This window comes from Cricetulus griseus, chromosome 6, assembly GCF_003668045.3.
Source record: "Cricetulus griseus strain 17A/GY chromosome 6, alternate assembly CriGri-PICRH-1.0, whole genome shotgun sequence".
Lineage (NCBI taxonomy): Eukaryota > Metazoa > Chordata > Mammalia > Rodentia > Cricetidae > Cricetulus > Cricetulus griseus.
The window spans coordinates 144,882,778-144,906,051 of record NC_048599.1 but is presented as its reverse complement, the minus strand read 5'-3'; the positions used below and the strand labels follow the sequence as shown (position 1 = coordinate 144,906,051).

The 23,274-nt window shown below is 48.9% G+C and overlaps 1 protein-coding gene and 1 pseudogene across 6 annotated transcripts in view; one reads left to right on the top strand and one right to left on the bottom strand.

Moving 5' to 3' along the window:
- The window catches only part of Ralgps1 (Ral GEF with PH domain and SH3 binding motif 1), a 244,246-nt gene that overhangs the window by 199,157 nt on the left and 21,815 nt on the right, over window positions 1-23,274 (top strand). For 5 of the 6 annotated variants that reach the window (XM_027423756.2, XM_027423759.2, XM_027423761.2 and 2 more), the window contains 3 exons: window positions 8,424-8,561; window positions 10,542-10,635; window positions 14,319-14,386. In XM_027423756.2, the coding sequence (XP_027279557.1) occupies window positions 8,424-8,561; window positions 10,542-10,635; window positions 14,319-14,386 (300 nt within the window). Of the gene's footprint in view, window positions 1-8,423; window positions 8,562-10,541; window positions 10,636-14,318; window positions 14,387-21,182; window positions 21,504-23,274 lie in introns of those variants that run through there. The other variant, XM_027423762.2, reaches the window with a different exon arrangement.
- On the bottom strand, window positions 6,911-8,197 carry LOC100762828 (annotated as a pseudogene).

Below are 23,274 nucleotides of genomic sequence, written 5' to 3'. Positions count from 1 at the left end.
ACACTTGGAATCATATTCCCGTCTCATCTCTAATTATATACCAGGCCTTTTGAATTTATTCCCCCCTTTAATCATACATATTAAAGACCTGACTGCTTTTTTTTTTTTTTTTTTTTTTTTTTTTTTTTTTTTTTTTTTTTTAAGACAGGGTTTCTCTGTGTAGCCCTGGCTGTACTGGGATTCACTCTGTAGACCAGGCTGGCCTTGAACTCAAGAGATCCACCTGCCTCTGCCTCCCCGGTGCTGGGTTTAAAAGTGTGCATCACCACCACCACCACCAAGCTTTTGTTTTGTTTTCAAGATTAAACTTCACCTTTATTTATCACCTCTGATTTTAAAAATTCATGGCCCTATAAGATGGCTGAGTGAGGAAAGGCCCTTGCTACCAAGGCTGCCCACCTTCCCTGCATCTGCAGGTCCACGTGGTAGGGTGAGAGCCTGCTTCTACAAGCTGTCTTCTGACTCCCACGTGTGTACTGTAGTGTGCAGATGCATACACTCATGCAGAAATGCGAGTAATTTGAAAATTTAAAGTTATTATTTCTGCTTTTATGTTTTTACTTGTGCTCCTTTTGTTTTGTTTTTCTGTGTCTGTTGTTCCCCTTTTATCTAGAGTGTTAATGGAAATATTTGCGGCTACATTTCCTTTCTCAATTACATGACTTTGTATCACATGTGGACAGTTTGTGATTTTACTTCTTTCTTCTCTGAGCAATCGGGTGAGATTTTTTTTTCCCCTCTCTTCAGTATAGTTATTTTATAAAATTTGTTTTCACCCCCAGGGCAGAGGAAGGGATGGAGCTGCTCCAGACCCACCAACCACATGGGTTCTGAGTGTGGGAGGTATGATTTCTCCCAAAGGAAATTTGGGGCTGTTTCCAAAAGAGTGGGGAGTAGGGTGTTGGGCAGGCCAACGTGTCAGCTTCTTTTCTTTTGCTAATAAAGTTATTGAAGGATCAAGTGAGGCAGTTTACACAGCACAGTGTCCAGTGCAAACCAAGCCTAATAACAGTAAACAGATGCACGCCCTCCTTTACCTTTGGAGCCCCAGCGCATGCCATGCCTCATGGCCCTCCTCGGGACTTCTGGCTGACAGTTTCTGCCCCCTCACAACCGCTAGTAGATCTGCAGGTCCTACTCAGGTGGTGAGGAGCCGGAGGCTGTGTCCTCCTTTCTCCTGGATCTCAGGGTTCTGACCAGGCTACAGGACTTTGCCCACGTGCCTTTGGGATCATGAGTCACAAAACAGAAAGACACTGAGGCCATGTGCTCGACCGGAAACCATGGCTTCTCCCCACCTGACACGTGACTGCCAGTCCAGGCCCCTTGCTGAAGGCCTGGGAAACATTTGTCTCCCTGGCAGTCAGAGGCCACAAACTTCCCATAAGGCTTACTCTTTAAATGAGAATTCATTCTGAAGTTCCCTGTCTGCATGATGGATGTTAATTGGCAGGCATTAATTAATACAATCATATCCATCTTCTCAGGGAGCCAGGGCTGCCCGCAGACAGTGGGTCTGCTTGGTGATGTCTTAACACACTAAACCAAACCACGCAAAGTCTAATGAGCAGGCACGCTGTTATTTCATTTGGAACTTAGCAGGATGGTTTATGGGGTGGAACCACACAAGGGTAACTCTGGTGCCAGCTCCTCATTTCTGAATTCTGAAAGTCATCTTTTCAGGCAGAGCAAAAAGAGCGTGGAAAAAAGTCTTTTCATCTCAGATTTTGAAAAAGAGAAAATAGAAAGCGGTAAAATGGAAAAATGGCGTGTTCTCCTGCAGGTTTCTTTTCCCCACGACACAGCAGAATTTTCCATATTGAAAAGATAGCCATGTGAGAAAAACCAAAACCAGACTCAGGCTGGAAGGGAGACAAGGCAAGGATGCGAGAACAAGGGTGTAGTGAGTCGTCCCTGAGCTTGTGGGGAGCCAGGCCAGCTGTGGGCCTTGGCTCAGCTGGGCTGCCAGCTCCCAGATTGAAGAAGGTTCTGCACACCAGCAGGCTGGGGTCCTCTTGCAAAGCCTCTCCTTTGGGGGGGTGACACAGGGCAGAATCGAGGCCTGGGGAACCATATGCATCAAAGGAGAGCTGGTCTGTGGGTGGGCATGGTGCTGGTTGGCCACAGTGCCCTCAGGTGACAGGCTGTGGCCGCATTCCTTATACCCCCATCTTAAGCTGGGACTCTCTTCCTTTTGCTAGCCCATGCCTCCCAGTCCCTGCCCCTAGCACTGCTGTCAAGATGGGCCTGAATTCCCACCCCAATCTACTCTCAAGCTGTGATAACTTGGCCCACTCCTTTTTCTTCCTAAGCCTTAATTTCCTAACATGCACAGTGTGGGCAACAGGAGTCTCTGCCCCAAGGTGTTGTGAGGGGTTCCTGAGACCAGCAGCACCCCTCCCTGCACAGTAGACAGCGGCTACTCCCATCTAAGCTCCCCTTCCCTGTGTCAGTGCCTCACAGTCTAGCCCAGTCCCTTGGCACCACTCATCCCCGCTGCAGCCAAAGCCAGTGGCTGGTCCAGTTACTGTGTGTGGTAGTGGGCCAACAGCACAGTGTCATCTGCTGCAGTCACTGTCTAAATAGGAACAGGAGCGGTACTATCCCAATCCAGATGGGCTCCCAGCTGCAGGGTGGTCCCACGCGGCTGCTGTCTGGGTGCCTACCATCCATGGTTATGGCAGTTGCAGCCAGACCATCCCTCCCATGGTCATCCTGCTGCTACTCCTAGTGGAGCTGTGTGGTAGAGTTGGCAGGGCCCCCAAGTCTGGGTGGGCCATTGATGTCCAGACCTGAGACAGATGTGCCCAAGCAAGCCTGATATGGATAACAGGAGGGAATAGCCACAGTCTGGAGAATGTTAACCCCAAAGTAGAACAAAGGAGAAAAGAGCCATAGCCTGGGTGCCCCCTTCTGCTGGCTCAGCTGTGATATGTCCCCATAGTGCCTCATTGGCTTCCAGGCACCCTAGGCTTCTGGCTGCAGTGACACAAGGACTAACATGGCAGTCAGACAGCTGTATGTGAATCCTGCCTTGGCCGTTTCCCACTATGTGGCCTCAGGAAAGCAATGTGGCCTCTTCTGGCTTCTGTTCCTTGGTCTATAGAAGAGGGACAGTGGTTTGCTGGTAGAAGCATTGTCCTTACACAGCAACAATCTGGCCACATTTCTCCGTTTAGGACCAGGAATAATATAGTAAATGCTTAGCAAACCTGAGCCATTTCCTTCCTTTCTTTCTCTTTCTTTCTTTCCTTCCTTCTTTCTTCCTTCCTTCCTTCCTTTGTTTCTTCCTTTCTTCCTTTCTTCCTTTCTTCCTTTCTTGACAGAGTCTCATGAAACTCAGGCTGATCTTACCTCACACTCACTAAGTAGCTAAGGATGACTATGAACTGATCCTCATGCCTCTACCTTCAGAGTAATGGGATTACAGCTGTGTGTCACCATGTCCACTTCATGTGGTCTTGGGGATCAAGCTTAGAGCTTCATGCATTCTAGGCAAGCATTCTACCCCCTGATATAGCCCCAGCCTCAGCTCCTCTGGTGACCATCTCTGGAGTATCAGCTACAAAACAAGGCTGGTGAGAAGCATCTCCCAAGGCTGTGGGATGGGTCACATAAACACACCTTCATCCTCACAGTCACCAAGACCTTGAGGTCTGATGGAGTCAAGGGACAGGAGCAAGCATTTGGTTTATGTTTTGGGTATAGAACCACCTCCTGTGATTGACTAATACAACACAGAAAGGGCTTCCCTGGACTCATTCACTGTTCACAGAAATGTACCACTTCTGCAGCCATGTTTGAGGGAGTACAAGATTGTCTACATATCACTATATAGATTCTGTCCTGGCTTCATAGAACATGGGTCTCCTCAGTCACTCATCCTGTCCTTACCACCATGACCTTAGTCTAACCACTCAGGGCCTGGGGTGCAGAAGGGAATCAGGGACTGACTCTCTTCTACCCAATGAGCACGTACCTCACCCCAGGGTATGCTGAGCTCCTCTGGCCTTGGTTTGTGGAGCACTACTCAGGAATGAGGCTCAGGGTAATACTGTCCTTTTGGTGCAACATGGGGGAGTCTCCAACTAGAGCTATGTCTGAGTGAGGGCCACTCCGTGCTTTGGAGGCCAGTAGAACGATTATGGGAGCTGCAGCCAGGCAGAGCTGGTGTAGATCCTAGTATAAGTGGTAAGACCGTGTACAGCCCCCATCTCTTCAGTTTTCTCCTCCCAGAGGGGATGGTCAAGGGAGGAACAGAGCTTCACAGTAGGCTTTAGGAAACCTCAGCCTCCCGCCACCACCACCCCCACTCCGCCCTTGCTCTGTAGTTTCTCTGCTTCTGGACTGAGCTTCTGTCTAGCCTCTGAGTAGTCAGCCAAGCTGGGTCTGCACACTGCATTTGGAACCACCCTACCCCATGGCCCGAATCCCTCCACCCCCACAAAGTACTGGGGGATGCTTTTGGTTGTGGTTGCAGCCATAATGGGATTTTCAGGATTGCCATTATGAAGTCCTCAGGGAGGTAACTGAGTTACATTTTTTGAAAAAGAGGGGGAAAAACTAAAGTTCAAGAGAATGAATAAATGTGTGAATTCAAACCCACCACACTTAGAATGACTATTCAAGGAAAATGATTACTAATTATTAAAATTTGGAAAACTACCATTAGGAAGAAAGGAAATGGACATGGCCCCCGTGAGCAGCACCAGCAGATGTTTCTGTGATTTAATGGTTTCCTGGAACAATGTGAAACTATTTTAGAAGCAGACGAATGACTCATGGTACCCAGCACCTGAGGTCCTCTGTGGTGGCAGGAAGCTTGAGTTGGAGGAGGCAGCCTGGGTTCCAATCCCATCTCCATCATTTTCCAGCTGTGTGACCTGAAGCCAATTTCACATTCTCTCTGAGCTTCGTTTCCCCATGGCCCATTGGGAGTTTGGAAGGACAAATAAGAAAATGAGTGTGTGCCTGGTGTGGTGCCACACCCCTTTAGTCCCAGCACTCGGGAGGCTGAGGCAGGCTGATCCCGAGTTCAAGGCCAGTCTGGTCTACAGACCGAGTTCCAGGACAACCAGGGCTACACAGAGAAACCCTGTCTCTAAAAAAACAAACAAAACAAAAACAAAAGAAAAAAGAAGAAGAAAAGGAAATGAACACATGATGCTTAGCATAGTGCTTGTCCATCCATATAAAACTCAGATGTGAAACACCAGACTTACTATATTATTAACATAAACTCGTAAGGTTGGAAGTTTTCCTCTGATGGACACTTGGCCAGAACCATACTTTTGAAATACAGTGTTCTCATTGCTGTTTCCTCAAACAGATCACTTTATAATACAACCACATAACATATGAAAATATATACAGTATATGTAAAATATAACTATATAGTATTATATTAGTTATTGTAATATTTGACATTGACCAGTGTACAAACATTTTGATACAGTTACCTTGAATATTATAAAGCTAACATCATTTTTTGATTATGAAGGTCCCTTTAGGATTTAATTACATTTAAAGTCATTAAATGTAGAAATTTACATTTCTTCAGAGACTTATTTTTGTTATTTTAAATTATATGTATATGTGTACATGTTGGGGCATGTACATGTATGTGCAGGCACCCACAGAAACCAGAGGCATCAAATCCCCCTGAAGCTGGAGTTACAGGCAGTTGTGATCTGCCTATCATAGGTGCTGGGAACCGAACCTGGGTCCTGTGCAAGATCAGTGCACACTCCTATCCATCTCCCCAGCCACAGAGATCTTGCAAGTAAGAGGAGAACCATGAAATCTGGGCTGTGGACATGGAGAACGTCAGACACCTGCCTGAAAGTGACTGACTGAAGTGCAAAGCTTTGGGCATCACTGCGTTTCATACAAGTACTGTTTTTGTTAAAGCTATGCAGACAGACTTTTTTAAACTTTAGATCTGTTTTTAGCCTAGAAGTTTCTTATGTTGGAATTTTTTTCTGCACTTACAGTTTGGAGGGGTTTTGTTGTTGTTGTTGTTGTTTTGTGGGGTTTTTTGTTTTTGTTGTTGTTGTTGTTTTGTTTTGTTTTGTTTTTTTTCCTGTACTTTACTCCTAGATAGAGCACGGTAAAGTCATAGAATGCAGGTAACATGATGTTGAGATTTTGGGACTCACTGGCCTTTCCTGATAGCTATATAAATCAATGTTTGTGTTCTGTGAGTATCTAAAAAGAACTCTATTTTTAGTTATGGAGAAGCAGGCTCACAGAGACTATGGAAATGGCTCAGTGATTGAAGTGCTTGCTTGGGTAAAGCTGAGGACCTGAGTCTGGAACCCTGAGCACCTATGTGAACAACAGCAAAACCCAAGCAAACCTGGCATGGTAGCATGCTATTTGTGTGACTCCACCTGGAATCTAGCAAAAGAACGGCAAGACATGTCTCAAATCATAAGGTGTAGAGTGATGGAGAAGGGCACCCCAACGTCATGCTGTGGCTGCTGCACATGCACCGTGTGGGAAAGCAATCCACATATGCATATGCACAACTAAACCTATGCCTGGAATATGCACATGTAATGCATTTGTATTCATAAATTGCAGGAGAGGCAAGCCAAGGCTTCCTAGTTATGGTTGTAGCATGCCCAACTGATTGTAGCTGTTTTTCAAGACAGGGTTTCTCTGTGTAGCATTTTTAAAATGTATTTATTTTTATTTTATGCTCATTGTTTTTTGTTTGTTTTTAAGATTTATTTTTTATGTATACAGTGTTCTGCCTACGTGTATCCCATCAGATCTCATTACGGATGGTTGTGAGCCACCATGTGGTTGCTGGGAATTGAACTCAGGTCCTCTAGAAGAACACCAATGCTCTTAACCTCTCAGTCATCTCTCCAGCTCCACATTTTTTTTTTTTTTTTGGCAGTTCTCCAGCTTTATTTGACACTCAGCAGGTTAGTTCTCATCCACATTGACTGTCTGTAGATTTTTGAATGTGGTAACAGGCATGTAGGTTACCAATGTGTACACGTTTTCTGGACAAATGTACACAGATATGGTATGGAACATTCCTTATTCCTTTAGCCCAGACGGCCTTATTGAGCCTGGTATCAATGCGCACATCTGGAGTCCCCATCTCCTTCATGGCAAATTTCCAGATTTCTTTGAGTGCCCGAGGAACACGCTTCTTGAAGCCCACACCATGGATGCCCTTGTGAATGTTGATGGTGTATTCTCGGGTCACCACCTCATCGATGGCAGAACGGCCCTCTTCTCGACACCCTTCTTTGGGGAGCCATTCTGCTGGGCCCAAGTTGGAAAAGAAGGGCGCTAGGGATTGTGGGAAGGAAAGCCACAACAAAAGTCGCAGTTCCACATTTTAAAAATTCACTTTTTATCTGTGGTCGTTTCTTGCTTTATGTGTTTAAATGTGGTTTTGCTTCATGCATAGAAATTTGGAGTCATTGATTCTTCTCTATCAAGTATGTTTTCATCCCCGTCAGTCGTTTCTCTTTGCCTTGATCATTTTTTTCTGTCTCCAGTTCTGCTTTGCATTGTTGCTCCTGCCCAGTCCCTCACGTGTAGTGGGTATAGTAATGGCGTTGCTCCTGGGGGACTTCTGGAAGCACACACCATCCACTTTTGTTTCATGTCTCTAGATAGTCAGCTGACTGTATATTTAGTCAGCTGCGATCTGTGGAGAGGCTCTGCCCGCAGAGCCAGCCCCTGCTTTCTGCCTCCTGCCCAGGTGGGTTGTCTGGACACCCCAGCTCATCACTGGCCTGCAGGAGTCCTGTTTTTACATCATATCTTACTTCTTGTTAAGCATCTCAGAAGACAGCTCTGTATACCATTGGTTTTTGGTTTTTGTATATATATATATATATATACAAAATATATATTTTTTGGTTTTGTATATATATATCTATATATATATTTTATATATAGATATATATATTTAGGTTTTGTATATAGATAGATAGAGAGAGAGAGAGAGAGAGAGAGAGAGAGAGAGTGTGTGAGGGAGAAGTATCTCACTCTTAACTTCTTTTGTCCCTCCATCAATTCATAACTGTATGTGTACGTGCAAGTGTGGGGAGCAGTTAGACAAATATGTAAATAAGTAAAACCCATGGAAGCCGTTCTCCTGGGCTTGACAGCTTAGACTTAGTTATTAAACTTTACCAGTCATTAAAGAGTAGGCATAGCCACCCATTATTTTCCATTTGAATTATAGGTACAAAACCTTGTTGTTGATGACTATGCAAATTAGACATGCTAGAGTCTCCAGCATCCATTTCAGTTGTTGCTCACATGTTAATTCAAATCCAAATAGTATGTTCAGTTTCCACAAATTGCTCTTTATAACTTCTTGCAGAGGGGATTATTTAACTCTAGGGTTCTGATGCACTCTACCATAATCTTGTCTTCTTTAATTGTAGGAATCTACCTTCTGGACTTGATCTACATTGATTCTGCATACCCTGCCTCTGGCAGCATCATGGAAAACGAACAAAGATCCAACCAGATGAACAACATCCTCCGGATCATTGCCGATTTGCAAGTTTCCTGCAGCTATGGTTAGTACCTAACCACTAGAATTGTGAAACCTTGTATTTTGCAATCTGGATCCATCACTTTGGCCACAGAAATCGCCAGGAGTCAGGTTAGCCCCACAGTGGTCCCCGCGGTAGTAACTTGAGTTTTAAACATGAGCTAGTCCTTTTATACATCTCCAAAGACTCTGAATACTAGATGTCATTGTCACTCATTACACATGAGGAGCACACAGTTTGGCCACTAAATTACACATTCAGTGAGTGGCGTGTCTCTAGTCTGGCTGGCTCTGGGTCATTTATCCATAAAAAGCCTGGTGGGAAGCTTCCAGATAACTCTTCTTCAAGTGGATTTGGGTCCGTGTCCTTCCCATGAGTCCTCCCACAGGCTCTGTGCCAGGGTGGCAGAGGCAAGAAAGAAGCTGACAGGGGCAGTTTGTTGGCCAGACTTGCAGAGGGAGGCCAGGCCATGTAATCTATCTAGCTGTGGGCCTGAATGGAATGGGGCAGCTTGTCAGGCTCCAGATATAAAGGGTGGGCACGATGCAACGTGCCAGGGATACACAGGGCTTACTGGAGACTTCTATACCTGAGAAGTCAGAATGCTGAGTGGATCATCCACCTGGACACTACCTGAGAAGTCAGAATGCTGAGTGGGTCGTCCACCTGGACACCGATTTCATACAAGACTATGAACTTGGTGTGGAGCCTAAATGTGAGTCACGCGCCCTAGCCCTTTGTGACAACAACCCAGGCAGGGAGTCAGCAGTGATAGGGAGAATAAAAAACAGAGCTGTAAATGGCCGCTCTGCTGCCCGTTCTCACAACAGGATAAAGGAATAAAAGCCTGGGTGCACCAGAGGGTGTGAAAAAAAAAATCTAGCCTTACCTGTCATACACAGGGTGAGACAGCCGGTCACCTCTGCTTGGGAGGACCACAGGGAAGCCACAGGTCACTGAATCTCAGGACGAGATAGGGTCTTCAGCCTAAGCCAGCTCTCCTCTGAGGCCTGCATATTCTAGAGCCTTCAGACACCCACATCATTGTCTACTGACCAGCAGAGCAGCTGCAGATTCAGGCCTCAGAGTATATACCAGGGAGCAAGTCTCAGACTGTATCTTGAAAAGTCACTACCTCCTCACCCTGGTCTGCTCATGCGAGAAAAAATAGGGCCACACACAGTTCCTGGCCCTCAGCATGTGCTGGAATTTTCCAGAACCCAAAGAAGATGCACTCTTGTCACTGTGCTCTGGAGTTGTGCCAACCACCATTAGCTTGGAGAGCAGGTGTCATTGTCCTCATTTAAGAGATGATGACACGACTGAGAAACAGAAATGATCTTCAGAGCCTCAGACTTTGGAGCCTAAAGATCACAGGCCCCTGCTGCTCTTCAAGACTTGTCCCTCTCCGCAGCCTCTCTCCTTTCATGTCTGCCCCCCTTCTCAGAAGTACAGTGACAGTGAATGTCTGAGAATGACAGACATGACACAGGATGGCACAGGCCTCACAGGCTGGGGTAGAACCTGGCCTTGCCATCTCTAGGTGGTATGACCTTTGCATATTGCTGCCTTCTGCCTTTTGTATGGCGGGGATAGCCTTTTTCCTACATAAGACAGGGTGAAGGCTAGAGCAGTTGTCTGCTGTCTGTCACCTGGTGCAGACTTCTGCCCTGGCTGGGATGGCCTTGCGTTCATGGCATACAGGAGACTGTATACTGCCATCACTGGAAATGTGCTAGAGACGCAGACACATGACTCTGCTCTTTTCTGGAGGCCGGGGCTCCAGCTTGCCCCAGCCTTAGCTTCTCCCCTCAGCCAAATGCTCAAGGTCACTTTCCATAAGGCAGAATCCAAACCTGGCCACCTTCCAGGCCCTGGCCCCGGGGACAGTGAACCAGCCTCAAGATGCCACATGTGTCTATGTTGGATGACACCACTGAGAAACAGGACCCTTCCCTGGGCTGGGGAGAGTCCAGCCTCTGAGATTTGTCCCCACCCACACAGATCACCTCACTACCCTGCCACATGTGCAGAAGTACCTGAAGTCTGTACGCTACATTGAGGAACTCCAGAAGTTCGTGGAAGATGACAACTACAAGTAAGTTGCTGTTCCCCAGCTGGGCCTACCTGCCACTGCTCTCCTTAGCACCCAGTTGCCTGCTGCAGGTGACCTGGTCCTTCTGGGACTGGTAAGGAACAACCTGCAGGACTTCTGTGCCCCACCAGAGCAATGTTGTCTGTACAGCCCTCAACACCTGACTTCTCTCTAGCCCCTCAGACCCCATAGCTGAGGGAAACAGTGTGCCCCCATCCCATGTGACCTGGGAAACACCTGTGGACCCCACAGCCATGTGTGGGGTAGGGAGGGCACTTTGACTCTCACAGGTACCCTTGGCACTGGGTAGAAGGTCATCAGCTGGGCATATTCTCAGGCCCTTGTTCTCCAAGGTCCTGTTTTACAGATGGATGAAACAGTCTGTCTCTGGGTCTCTCTGCTCTGTAGGACTCTCCATCTGGCTCTAGCCAAGGGCCTCAGGTACAAACTCTATGCCTCTCTGAACACATGTGTTTCTCAGAAAGGCCCAAAGGCCTTTCAACTCATCTTCCACATGCCCTGCTCTGGTTTGTGGGTCTCCCTACATCGGTGGCACCTGGGTGTGCATGCCTTGCTCAGTATCTGGAGGGAGAAGAGGGGTTTGTTTTCAAATCAACTCTGGCTGCCTATCTTTGCTAGACATACTCTCTGCTCAGTGCTTTCTCATATAACCTGGTATCAAGGCAAGTCTCAGCCTCTTATGATCAATCATTCTCCACGAGTGTTACCCTCACAGGATTCCTTCTTACTGGCTGCTTCTGCACACTGTTTCCCTGACCCCTGTTATCTAGTGCTGTTTAATCCCTGGCAGCTTTGTCTGAAAGCATGCTCTTGCATCATCTTGGTCTGTGAAAACAATCCAGAGCCATAGCCACCTACCAGTGCACCTAGCCAGTACAGCAGCCCTGGCTCGAAGCTCTGGCTAGGGATCCAGCTCACCAGGGTGGGGCCTGGAGACTGGCCTTCTCTCAGCACTCCACTTGAGGCTCTTATCGTCTTTGGGAACATAGACCTTCTGTCTTCACTGTTGCTATACCATCATTCATCAAGATGAAGAATGGTACAAATGTGATCTAGTGCACAGTAATGGGAGGCACAGAAGAGAGCCAGAGGTCACCACTAAAACGGCATCTATCACAAACAGAGTTCATTTTATTTACAAAGCATGTGCTGTTCCTGAAGAGTGGCCTGGAGTGCGAAATTATTCCCACTTAAGTTCTAGTATAATGTTTTCCATTCATGTACCAGCCTTGCCATTAAAGAGACAGTAGTTTTTCATTAACACTAATATGCTTTAAGGAAAAAAAATGGCCTATAAATACTTGTGAACATGAGACAACCCTTGGACAAGCTGCAGATTATGAGTAATTACTCCTCCATTCTGAAGAAGTGGAGCACTGTCCCCACTCCCACCCCCAGCCCTCTGTGCTAAACAACAGTCAGCCTGGGGCTCATAAAGGTTCTTTCTTTGTTGGGCCAAACTGGGCAAGCCTGGGGAGGAGGGGCTGCCTTCCTGCCCCAGGCCCCCAACTGTGGAGGGTCCTCTTTCTAAGAAGATCCTGTTTCTGAACAGCAGGAGACGAACAGGGCCTGTGATTCTGCTGAGCACTGTAGCCAGCTCACACCTAGAGGTGGCTCCTCCCACAAGAACTTATGACATTGGTGACCTGGCACTTCTAATACCTTGTCGTCCTCTGCCTTGAGATAGATACTCTGCCAAGAGACCCGACCAGTGTTTTCTCTTTCTCAGCTGTTAATCTGCTATCAATTTAAGAAAATTGACCCAAATTCTTACCACTTAGGAAGCATGGCCACTAGCATGAAGTAAGCAGGATTTTGAACACTTGGCTATGCATGGAAACTTAATTTACACATAGAAAGGGTGGGTAGATGGATGGTGGGCAGAAGCTACTCAGATTGGATCATACTTATCTTGCTATTTGTAATTTAAAATCTTAAATGTCTTTAATTCAACCAGATAAAAAGGAAACTGAAATAAAAGGTAAGGAATTTCCACTCTTTAAGTTAATGTTTATTTACTACAAGAAGTGTTATTTCCTGGGTCTTCGAATTGTCTTGCTTAGTCCTCCAACAGGGGACCTGACTTCAGTTCCCATTGCCCACTTGAGGCAACTCACAACTACTTGCAACTCCAGCTCCAGAGGATCCAACATCCTCTACTGGCCTCCATGAACACTGCACACACATGCACATTACCACATAGAGACTCAACACATACACATAATTAAAAATTAGAATAAAAATATATTTCTTCATCATCTTTTATAAGACTCATAAAATGAGCCAAGAGAACCATGAAGAAGCCTGAGTTTGGGTGTTTCCTGTGACCAGGTCATTACTGCCTCAGGTTATAAAGGGGAAACTGCTGGCCCTGCCCCAACCCGGGCTTCACCATCCTACAGGATTTTGTTAGTTGTGCTATGTTTGGCCCCCATACTCCAAGTGCATACCATGAAAACCACCCTCAGGAATCATAATTCCTACTGTTCTGTGTTTTTAATGGAATTGATTTCTTATCATCTATTGCTCTTCATCCCTTGAGCCTTTATTTTAAATCAGTCCCTTACTCAGCAGGGTTCATCAGAAGCTGCAGCCTCCCCTCCCCTGGAGGGCTGGTTGTTCTGAGCTTGGCCTCTTGGGTCTGTAGACCAGCACCATGGCCTCCTGACACTGGATGCTGCTGCTGAAAGTCTCAGACCTGCCCAGGTTGTTTTTTCCTTCTCCTCTTGCTTTGCCTGGTGGATGAAGAAATCCATGAAATTCAGAAGCCAAGCAACAGAAATCTTCAGAGAGGAGGACTCTCCCTGACCTCCAGATCCCTCAGCATGCCTTCCCAGCTACAGGCCAGCCCCGCTGGTTATGGCTTCACCTGCTTCTACACCTGCTCTTGGCTTCCACCTGCCAGGGCTCCTGAGTTGGATGCTCTCTGCCCGTCTTCCCCTTGAGCTGCTTCCCAGCAGCTGTGATGGTCTCCTCAGCCACCAGCATCCCCAAACAATGTTTCCAGTGAGGTGTGCAGCCAGCCCTGTCTGGTTCCCATCTTTGTCTCATTACCTCGATGTTCAGGTTTGGTTGAACTCAGCTTCTCTGCTCAGGGGCTACCTCTTAGGCTGACCTGGGGGTCACTCTCTCCTTACCTTTCTCTTCTGTGAGACACGGTCTGTGGTGTTGCTTGACCACTGTCTTGCTACTCTTGCCTGGATGCTTCTCAGAAAGACGTCTCCTGCTGCCTGGGAGCTCCAGGATCACCTAACTTTCCCCCAAGAAGGCAAGAGGTTCCCTTCATCTCTCAAAGCCACCAATGCCACAAAGGCGTGTCTTCAGGTTGCCAGTCTGGCCCTATGGAACTTGCACTCCATCATAGTATCCCTGCCTGCCACTCACCGATGTTAAGAGTTTGGCTGCAGAAGCTGTGCAGCTTCCTTCTCCTTACTTTCCCAGGCTCTAACTATGCTTCCCTCACAGAATTGTGAGTTAGCAAGCAGGGGTCAGTCGTTCATTTCACCGTGTCCTCTTGGACCAGAAACCCTGGGGAGGTGTTGGAGGGAAGAGTTGTGACCCAAAGCAGACCTCACAGTATCCCTGTATTCTGTGACCCATGTACTCCTTCCCCCATCCCATGATAGACCAGGGCCCCTCTAACCTTGTGAAAATCTTTGTTTCAGACTGTCACTCAGAATCGAACCAGGAAGCAGCTCTCCAAGACTAGTCTCTTCCAAGGAAGATCTTGCAGGTATTGTAGCTACCTCGAATGGTACAAACCATGAACGCCCCAGACTTGGCTACCAAAATAGGTTCTGTGTGAATCTCCAGAACACAGTTGAGTTCATTGTCTGATAGGCTCAACTGTCCCTGCTTATAGCTCCCTCTTCCAACTTGGTAGAATCCTGATAATGTGGGACCCAAAAGAGATCAGATCCTCAACTTTGAAGCATGCACAGAGTCCAGAACTCTGTGATCTTTCCCTAGACAACCAAGCCCCTTGTCCTCCAGCCTACCCTCAGGCTTGGCATTATGTGCCCTGAAGGGGTACCCAAGATGCACCAGATGCATTAGATTTATCACCTCTGAGGGAAACACACACTATATCACCAGCAGTGGGATCCTAGGATCTATTGCCAGAGCTAGGCTCTAGCTTTGTCTCTCTAACTTTCTCCTATGTAGCGTTATCTACTAGACGAAGTGAAGATTTGTATTGCCCTTGTAGGACTGCCATGATGCCTGGGTGAGCACAGGCCTGTCTCATGCTCTGCCCACACCTGTCCCCTGTCAGTGTGCTTGTGTCAGCTGTCTTGTTGTTTCTGATATAACAGTGGCCCTTCAGTCATCATCTAGGCAGCTCTTAGAGATGGGGACTGATCAGTACTGCTGTTTGAGGAGAGGCCTCCAGCAGCAGGTCTTCCTGGTTACAGCTTTCCATCACTTACCCAACCTGGGCTCTGAGGCTCTGCACCTTAGCCAAACAGCTTTATCCCTCTGGACAATGTTTTCCCTGCTTGTAAAATGGAAATAATGAAGCCATCATCCCAACAAGGTGACCCTGAGATGCTGTTTAGGTGCCCAGTCGTCTACAGTGAGCATCCAGAAGTGGGTGGGAAACTGCTGCCTGGTGTCATGCCATCCCCTCCTTGGGCTCCTCAAGTCAGCCTCTCCATACTCCCAGCTGGTATGTGTATTGGTAGGACTAGACCCACAGAACTCAGAAAACAGTGTGGCAGCTTCCTTTCCACCCTGCAGAGCCTCTGTCCCACCTCTGGGATATGCTCCTGGCTCCCTGTCTGTGCCAGCCTCTGCTGTCTCTGGGTGTGTAAGCTAGACTCATCCTCACACCTCTAGGCTCCCCTTGCTCATGAACCTGTGTGGCCCTTGGGAGTGCAGGAGCTGTTGAGTTAGTGCTGTCTACAGTGTATTTTTGATGGCATCTCCCAGGACCTTGTATTAAGTGCTTCCTGCTGTCTCCTCAAAAACCTACTGTCTTTCCCGAGCAGATGGCCCTTGTCAAGGGTGGTCCTGGGTGTTTCTTCTTTCCAGTCTGTGTCTGTTATAGAACTCTCCCCAAGCAAACTGCTCTCTGAGATGCTCTGCACTGCCCACTCCAGCTGTAAACTGGGTGCAGTATACATGCCACTTACAGGGCTACTCCCAAAACATACGCAGTCTGGCACAGCTCTCATCAGGGGCGACTCTGCCATGATGCTGTGGTTGTCAGCATGATTCCATCACTGAACTAACCTCTAGGATTTAGCTAAATGACACTGCCTAAGACCCCAATCAGGCCTGGTTTAAGGGTGGGGGGGCATCCAGCTCTGGACCCCAAGCTGACCCACCCTGTTTCTGTGTAGTATGACATATGGCTACGCATTCATGGTTTACTTCTTGCCTGGCCTCTCACGGGGCTTTGTAGGTCCTACATCATACCCTGTGTGGCCAGAAGCTGGCATGGCCTAACCTCCTTCATCTGTTAATTCATTTGCCCTCTGCCTGTCTTCTCCAACAGAGTAAAAGCCCTCTGAGAGACAGGCCTCATGTGGAATTCCTAAAGCATGGCATTCAGAACCCTGGGTGAATCAGCTGTCTCCCATTCAGCCCTAGCCCTAGAGTCCCTTATTGGGCCCTAGGCACACCTGTCCTTGGGGACAGTGCCTGCATGGGCTGGCTGCTGACTCTGCATAACCTTCCAGAGATGTGCTGAGGCCAGCAGTCCCTGCTCTGCAGGGGGAGCTCGGCTCACAGGTCTGTTTTCTGCCAACTTTCCAAACCCCTGGCTTCAGCCTTAAAGCAAGGCATCTGGGTTTATGTTGGTCACCCAAGAGCCTGTGCCTTTCTAGAAAGCTCATCATCCATTCAGTGGCTCAGGTTTCCCCCTCAAAGACTCAGAGGAAAGATAAGGAGTGCTGCTGCAGCCTGGGTCATCCCAGGGGTCCCTAGAGGGCAAGGGTCAGCTCCAAGGAAGCCTTCTGGGCTCTGGCAATTAGATTGAGCTGCGTGGCAGGATCTCCACAGGACTGGGGACAGGAATGTGCCTCTTGCCATCCCAAGAATGGGAGGAACGCGGCCTCCCTCTGCTCCTCAGGAGGGGATAGACTCCAGCTCAGAGCTGTGCCCAGAAGTTAGATGTCCTACACTTGCCAAGGAAAGCCTTTAGGTTTGCACCTTCATTTACATGAGGCTCTTAGGCTGCAGGTCTGTGTGTGACAAGCACTTGCTATGAAACAGTTACCTGGCAGGGGCCCCAACCTCCTGGAGCTCTTGTCTTAGTTGGGGAGACGGGCAAGGACAGGCATGCTTGGAGCCAAAAAGAAGCCAGTGTGAGCAGAGCAAGATGGTATGTATGTGAGGGGCTATCTCTGTGACTCTTTTTTAACCAGCTCCTGCCAGGGCCTGGGAGACCTTGACCCCGCACAGATAGCAGCAGCTGTGACCTCAGGAGCCTTGATTAACACCAGCGGCAGCCGCCTCCAAGCTACAACTGCTCCCTTGGCCTCTGATAGCTCCAGAACCCTGCCAAAGGCTGCTACAAACTTTCCTCTGGGTCAAGTGGCCATGTGGGCAGTCTGTTCCTACAAGGAGACTGCAAGCAAGGAAATGGAGGAAACTGACTCAGTTTCTGATCTGTGGAGAAAAAAAGACCAGGGATGCCACATTTCCAGTTTCCCTCTCCATGTGATACTGTTTATATAAATGAACTAATACTTTCCTGGAGAGAAAAAAAATCACATGTAATGGTCACAATGCTGCCCACCCCCCACTCCCAGAGGGCAAGTGATGCTTGTGTGTATCTTGGAGCTTCCTTGGAGCTGACCCTTGCCCTCTAGGGACTGCTGGGATGACCCAGGCTGTGCAAGCTTCCCCCACATGGCTTCCCCTGGGCACAGGTTTCCTCTGAAGATTCCAGAGCCATGCTGAGTCCAGGAAAATCCTGGCCTGGCCTCTGTCTCTGCTCTCTCAGCCTAAGGGTACATACCTTTCTGTCTCCATGTGCACTATCTGGTGGCAAGAGCCCTGCTGCCAGGCCAGCAGACTTAAATAGAGCCTGGTTGCAGCATCTCTGAGCTATGGAAGAAGGAAGGCTTCAAGCCGGCTCACATCCCAGGGCTGTGGAGGGAGTTCCCTGAGGCTGTGCCAGAAATTCTGCTACTGGCACAGTGCCTCTTGGGAACGTTGGCTCCTGTCCTTCCCAGGCAGACTCTTGATTCCTGAGACAACGAGAGGCTGCCACCTGAGCACCAGATTGTGAACTAGACACACATCTAGTCCAGTGCCACCTCATTATCACTTAATATCACACCTACATTCTGTGTGTCAGAGCATCAGGGGAGACAGGGCTAGGATTGGAGTCACTTAGAGGGATGGTTACTCACACACCTGGTACCTGCTGCTATCTGGAGCTGGAGCATCAGCAGTGTAGCACAGCTGGAGCCTCTTCATATTGCCTGGGCTTCCCCAGAGTGCAACAGGCTCAGGGTCGTCAGACTCCTGCTTGGCATCTGGCTGTCCCCAGAGCAGAAATGGGGAGGGCAGCTAGAAAACTGAAGTAACATCTCCATGAACCAGTCTCCGAATCCAGGCAGCCTCACCTCAGCCTTCCTCTGAGTGTCGCCGAGATTGGTTCAGGTCCAAGCAGAGAGGCCAGATCCTGCCATTCACTGGAGCAACCAAGGACTGTGTGGAACACTCTAGACAGTTCACACGAGGGAACCCTCTGCTCATCATCTTCACCACCTAGTGCTGACCTGGGCTGAGCACCTTCCTGAGCCTACCCACATGCTCACTGAGTGTACCCAGCCCCTGCCTGGCAAGCCCCTGGGCCTCCTAGCAGACAGTTGGGCCTGGGTCACTCTTATCCCACTCCCATTCTGTAGGCAAAGATACCAGGGTACTCACCCAGGTTCACACATCACAGAAGTGGCAGAGCCAACATTGGGGGTCAGGACAGGTCTGTCACTTATGTCCAACACATGGAGCATAGATTTTTTTTTAAAATTTATTTATTATGTGTACAGTATTCTCTCTGGGTGTATGCCTGCAGGCCAGAAGAAGGCACCAAATATCATTACAGATGGTTGTGAGTCACCATGTGGTTGCTGGGAATTGAACTCAGGACTCTTGGAAGAGCAGGCAGTGCTCTTAACCACCGAGCCATCTCTCCAGCCCCGATTTTTTCTTTTTTTTTTTTTTTAAGAGACACTGGTATCATTATCCCAGACTGGCCTCATACTCAGTATGTAGCCCAGGATGGCCTTGAATGTTTGCTTCTTCTCTTCTACCTCCTGAGTGCTGGGACTGCAGATGTTACCACACCCAGTTTCTTACACACGCATTAAGCCATACAGGGTGACAGATGCATTGAGTTTGTAGGAATCAGGACCCCAAACTTTATTTTGTGTTCAGTCCCCTTGCCTCATTCCTCTGGGCTGCTTCAGGCCTGGCTGTCTGTGGTAAGAGAGCAACAGTGTGGCCGTCTTTCTCACCTAACAGTTCTCCAGATCCCTCGACTTGCTAACCACAGCCCCATTTGTATCAGTGCTGCTGCCGTCTTGGGACACAGTACCCTGCAAGGGGCACTTGTAAAGCTGCCATTTCTCCAGGACACTTCCACGGATGTCCGTGTGTCCTCAACCTTGGCACATAAAAATACACTCCTGGACTCTGAAGCCCCATCAGAGTCATCGTTCCATCAGCAGCTTCCTGCCGAGATCCAGTCACACCCTCATGCTGTACATGGTCTTCTCACTAGAGCCATTGGTCCACATGAGGCCAGGGTAGCCCTCATCCTAACACAGGTGAGAGTGCAGCCACCACTGTGGCCACCACCACTGTGCTCTGCTTGTGTCACCTTCACATCCTTGGGGCTCAGTAAGATGCTAACTCTCAGTACCCCAGGCCCCAGTGTGGGAGACATCTTTCAAGCCCATTGTGGTCTGTGGAGCACCTTTGAAATGCTTGAGTAAAAGAGCCCAGGTGGGCAGGAGGCGTGGCTTCTCTCTTTAATGCCTTGCCTCTGCAGAGGCATGCTCAGGGTGGGTGGGATCCTCAGAGAGAGCTCCACAGGTCTGCAGTGGCCCAAGCACCTTGATTGCCACAGCTTCCAAGCATCCTTGTTTCCCACTCTGCCTGTGAGTTTTCACCTTCTGTCTGTAAGGAGAGGATGGTGCCACTTGAGCCCAGAGATGACAAACACTGTTTCTCAGAAGGAAATGAACTGGACCTTCTGCACAGAGACAGATCTTGGCTCTCAGCGAGACCCATGAGAGCTGTGTGTGTGAAAAGCAGAATGTGTGTGAACATAGAAATGAGTGGCTCCCAGGCCCCGCCAGAGACCTGGCTATAGAAAAGTTTCCACACAAAGACTGCAGAGGGGTCCAGTGGCCCAAGAGCTGCAGGGCTCTGGCAGACCCAGAAGGACTGAGTCCTGGATCTCAAAGTAAGGCTCTCCACATAAACAGGTGGGAAGCAAGGGACTCTGAACCCTTCAGTTGGGTGACAGCCTGCCCCGGCCACTGAGGCTCGGAGTTGTACTGGACAGAGCTCTAGATGGCGCAGTCGCAGTGCCTGGGAGGAGATGGTATGAGCCCCTGTCCAGCTGGGGCTAGAGGTGGGACTGGAACCCAAGTCTTGTGACTTCAAGTTGCTACTTTGGTTTCTGCCACAGCTGCCTCCATTACCTTTCCCATGTGTGGGACTTGGAAAGTCCAACTGGAATGAGACAGTGCTGGCCCAGAGCAGAGCCTGTCCGGAAATCCTGGAGAAGAGGTTCCTTTGCCCACAGTGTGCGCTCCTTGTAGCCATGCCCATGGCCTCTGGACATAGTTCCCACACTGGACTTACTCATGTTCACCTAGATCTGTGCCCCAAGTACACACTACTCCATATAGAGGGCTACTCTCAGTTCCCTCCACATCTCTGCCTGGCCCATCCTCAGGACTATACACTAGATACGAGTCTGAACATCTCACCAGACCTCACCTTATAAAGTCAAGGCTTTGCTGGGACCCTGCGGTCTTTTCCCTCTGAGCCTCTGTGCATGCTGTTCCTTCTGCCCTTATTGCTGCTCCTGCCTGGCTCTTGTACCAGGCAGGGTGTCGAATCTCCCAGAAGTCTTCTCTGATCCCTCCCTTATATTCCCCCAAAACCTGTGGTACTGTGAGGCTTAAATAAGATCAAGTAGACAAAGTGTGCATCATTAGTAGTGGCCATGAGTAGATGCTAGTCAGGGTTAGAGATTATAACATCCCTCTCTGATACTGTCATGCTGTTGGTGCTCTTGCCCTGTTGAGCATGACTACCCTCCTTTCAGAGCCTGTGTTCTGCTGGGTGCAGCCGCCTGGTGGCCCCCTTTCCCCTCCTGAGTTGCCCGTTACTCCCATGCCAGCAGGGCATCATGATTTTTCTGATCTATGATGTTGCTGCCCAGGGGCAGCCCAAGGTCTGGGCTTCCTAAACATTTGTGGCAGAAAAAGAGACACTGTTTAACTCTTGACAGGGAGGCAACAAAGAACAGGCTCCTCATCTCTTGTTTACATATGCAGATCCAGGACCCAGAGGGACAAGGTGACCTCCCCAAGGCCACTCAACTTGTAAGCACAGATACAGATGAGAACCCAGACATCACTGCCTCCAGGACCAGAGTCCCTTTCTGTCACCATACATCATGAGGAAGCCTGGCTACTCTAAGACTGTTATTAGAAGGCCGAGTGTTTTGTTTTGTTTTTCCTCTTTCAATCAATGAGTGGTCTGTTGGTTTCTTGTAATGAAAACCAGATTTTTTTTTTTCAACATATCTGGTTGCCTACAGAAACTGTCAATTCTCATATGGTCCAATAAAACTGCTGAAGAAACAGCCACTTAAAGAGTTTTAAAGATTATTCATGGAAAACTTATGCTGAGGAAAAATAGTGCAATCCTTTGAGATAATCAAGCCACATGGTCAGTTTTTCCAACTGTCCATGCCATATCAGGCTGGGCAGTGGGGCCTGCACTCTGCTATGGAGACCAGAGGCCCTGCTCATCACCACCCCGACCCTGCCTGAGGATACGACCAACAAGCTTACCAGCCACCCAGCCCAGAAGGCTCGTGTTCTGGCACTGTCACATGGGGGCCACCCCAGGCTTGGAGGAGCAGGAACATGAGGCCTTTTGGTAGCAGAGGGCGTCACTTACTGGCAGAAAGGCCCCTCATCTGGGTCTCAGCCGAATGGAAATTCTTCTGTTTCCGCGTCAGACCTAGGCTGTTGGTCAACAATGCTGGGAGAATGTGGGGGAGGAGGGGGATGAGACCTAAAGCCCAGAGAGCAGCAGCAGCCCTGACACAGGCCAAGAGGCCAAGGCTCTTCCGCTGGGGCCCCTGCCTAACTCCCCAGCTGGTCCAGGGGCATCCGAGGCCAGGCATGCTTCCCAAGGATCTAAAGCAAAAAGGAAAGGGGCAAATCCAGGCCTAGTCTTGTAGAGAGAATCCAGAGTTGAGTGGAAGCAGCCAAAGGGACTCTGAAAGGCATGTGAGAACTCAGAGCATGAGCAAAGCTAGAAGCAAGAGCTACGTGGAACTGAGAGTGGATGTCCTCAGAGTGGCCAATCCCTTACTAGCTGACTCCTGCCGTGTGGCTGTGTTATGCCTCCAGGATTCCCCACCTCCCTAAGTCAAGTATGCTGGAGTCAGTGAGCTGGGGCATGAGTGTTTATACAGTGCTGCTTACAACTGGTACATATTGGATGCTGGGTATGCCCAGAACCTGTATACTGAACCCCTGGCATTCCTCCCCACTCACAAACCCGGGTTTGGGAAATGCCTCCAGATTGCAGATCTATAAGCCTGCCCTCGCCTCTGCCTAATAGGGCAACTAAGAGTGCATACTTCATGGCTAGAGGCATGGCCCCAGAGCACAATTCTAGGTGTGCAGTGACCTGTCCTAATTATCATCCTGTCATTTCTGCTCCAACCCCAGGGCCTCTGGGCTCCCCATTCAGGCTTTCTACAGAGGGTCCTTGAGATTTAAGCAGTGGAGCGGTCACTTGTCATCCTCCCATGGTTGCTGATAAACAAGGGGCTCTACCCTCTGGAATCTTCTCTTAGGACAAAAGCAAAACAAAGTAGCACACTACTCTCTTCCTCTTGGGAGCAGCTCCAAGAGCTGTTTCCCCAATGGTAGAAGGCATCCCATGTCCCAGAATGTAGACCAAAGGATGCTCCTCAGGGCCCTGCAGGGCCACCAGAGAGGCTGGGCATTGATGCCCTGATCCCCTGTGACCACACAGTCACAGCCTCCAAGGACAGCCCAGTCTTTGGGGCAGAATTGTTAATATCCTGAGATAGAGAGGCAAAACCAGTACCAGTGTGCAGGTCCTGACCAGGGACACGCATATGGACAGAGGTGTAAGTGTAGTTTCAGTTGGCTCAACTCAAGGCCTTTCTTGCTCCTCCTAATCTCTCTGGGCTTGTGAAGTCCAGGTAGGACCTTTGCTTTAAGGACATACCTCTAGCTCTACTCTTACGGATGGGTCATCAGCTAACTGCCCAGCAGAACTGCTTAGCTACTCCACCTGGGCACCTCAGGCCTTCCCTCTGGGAGTTAGTGAACCTGGGAAGGAAGGGCAAGCATCCGATAAGTGGGAGGCAGCTGTTGG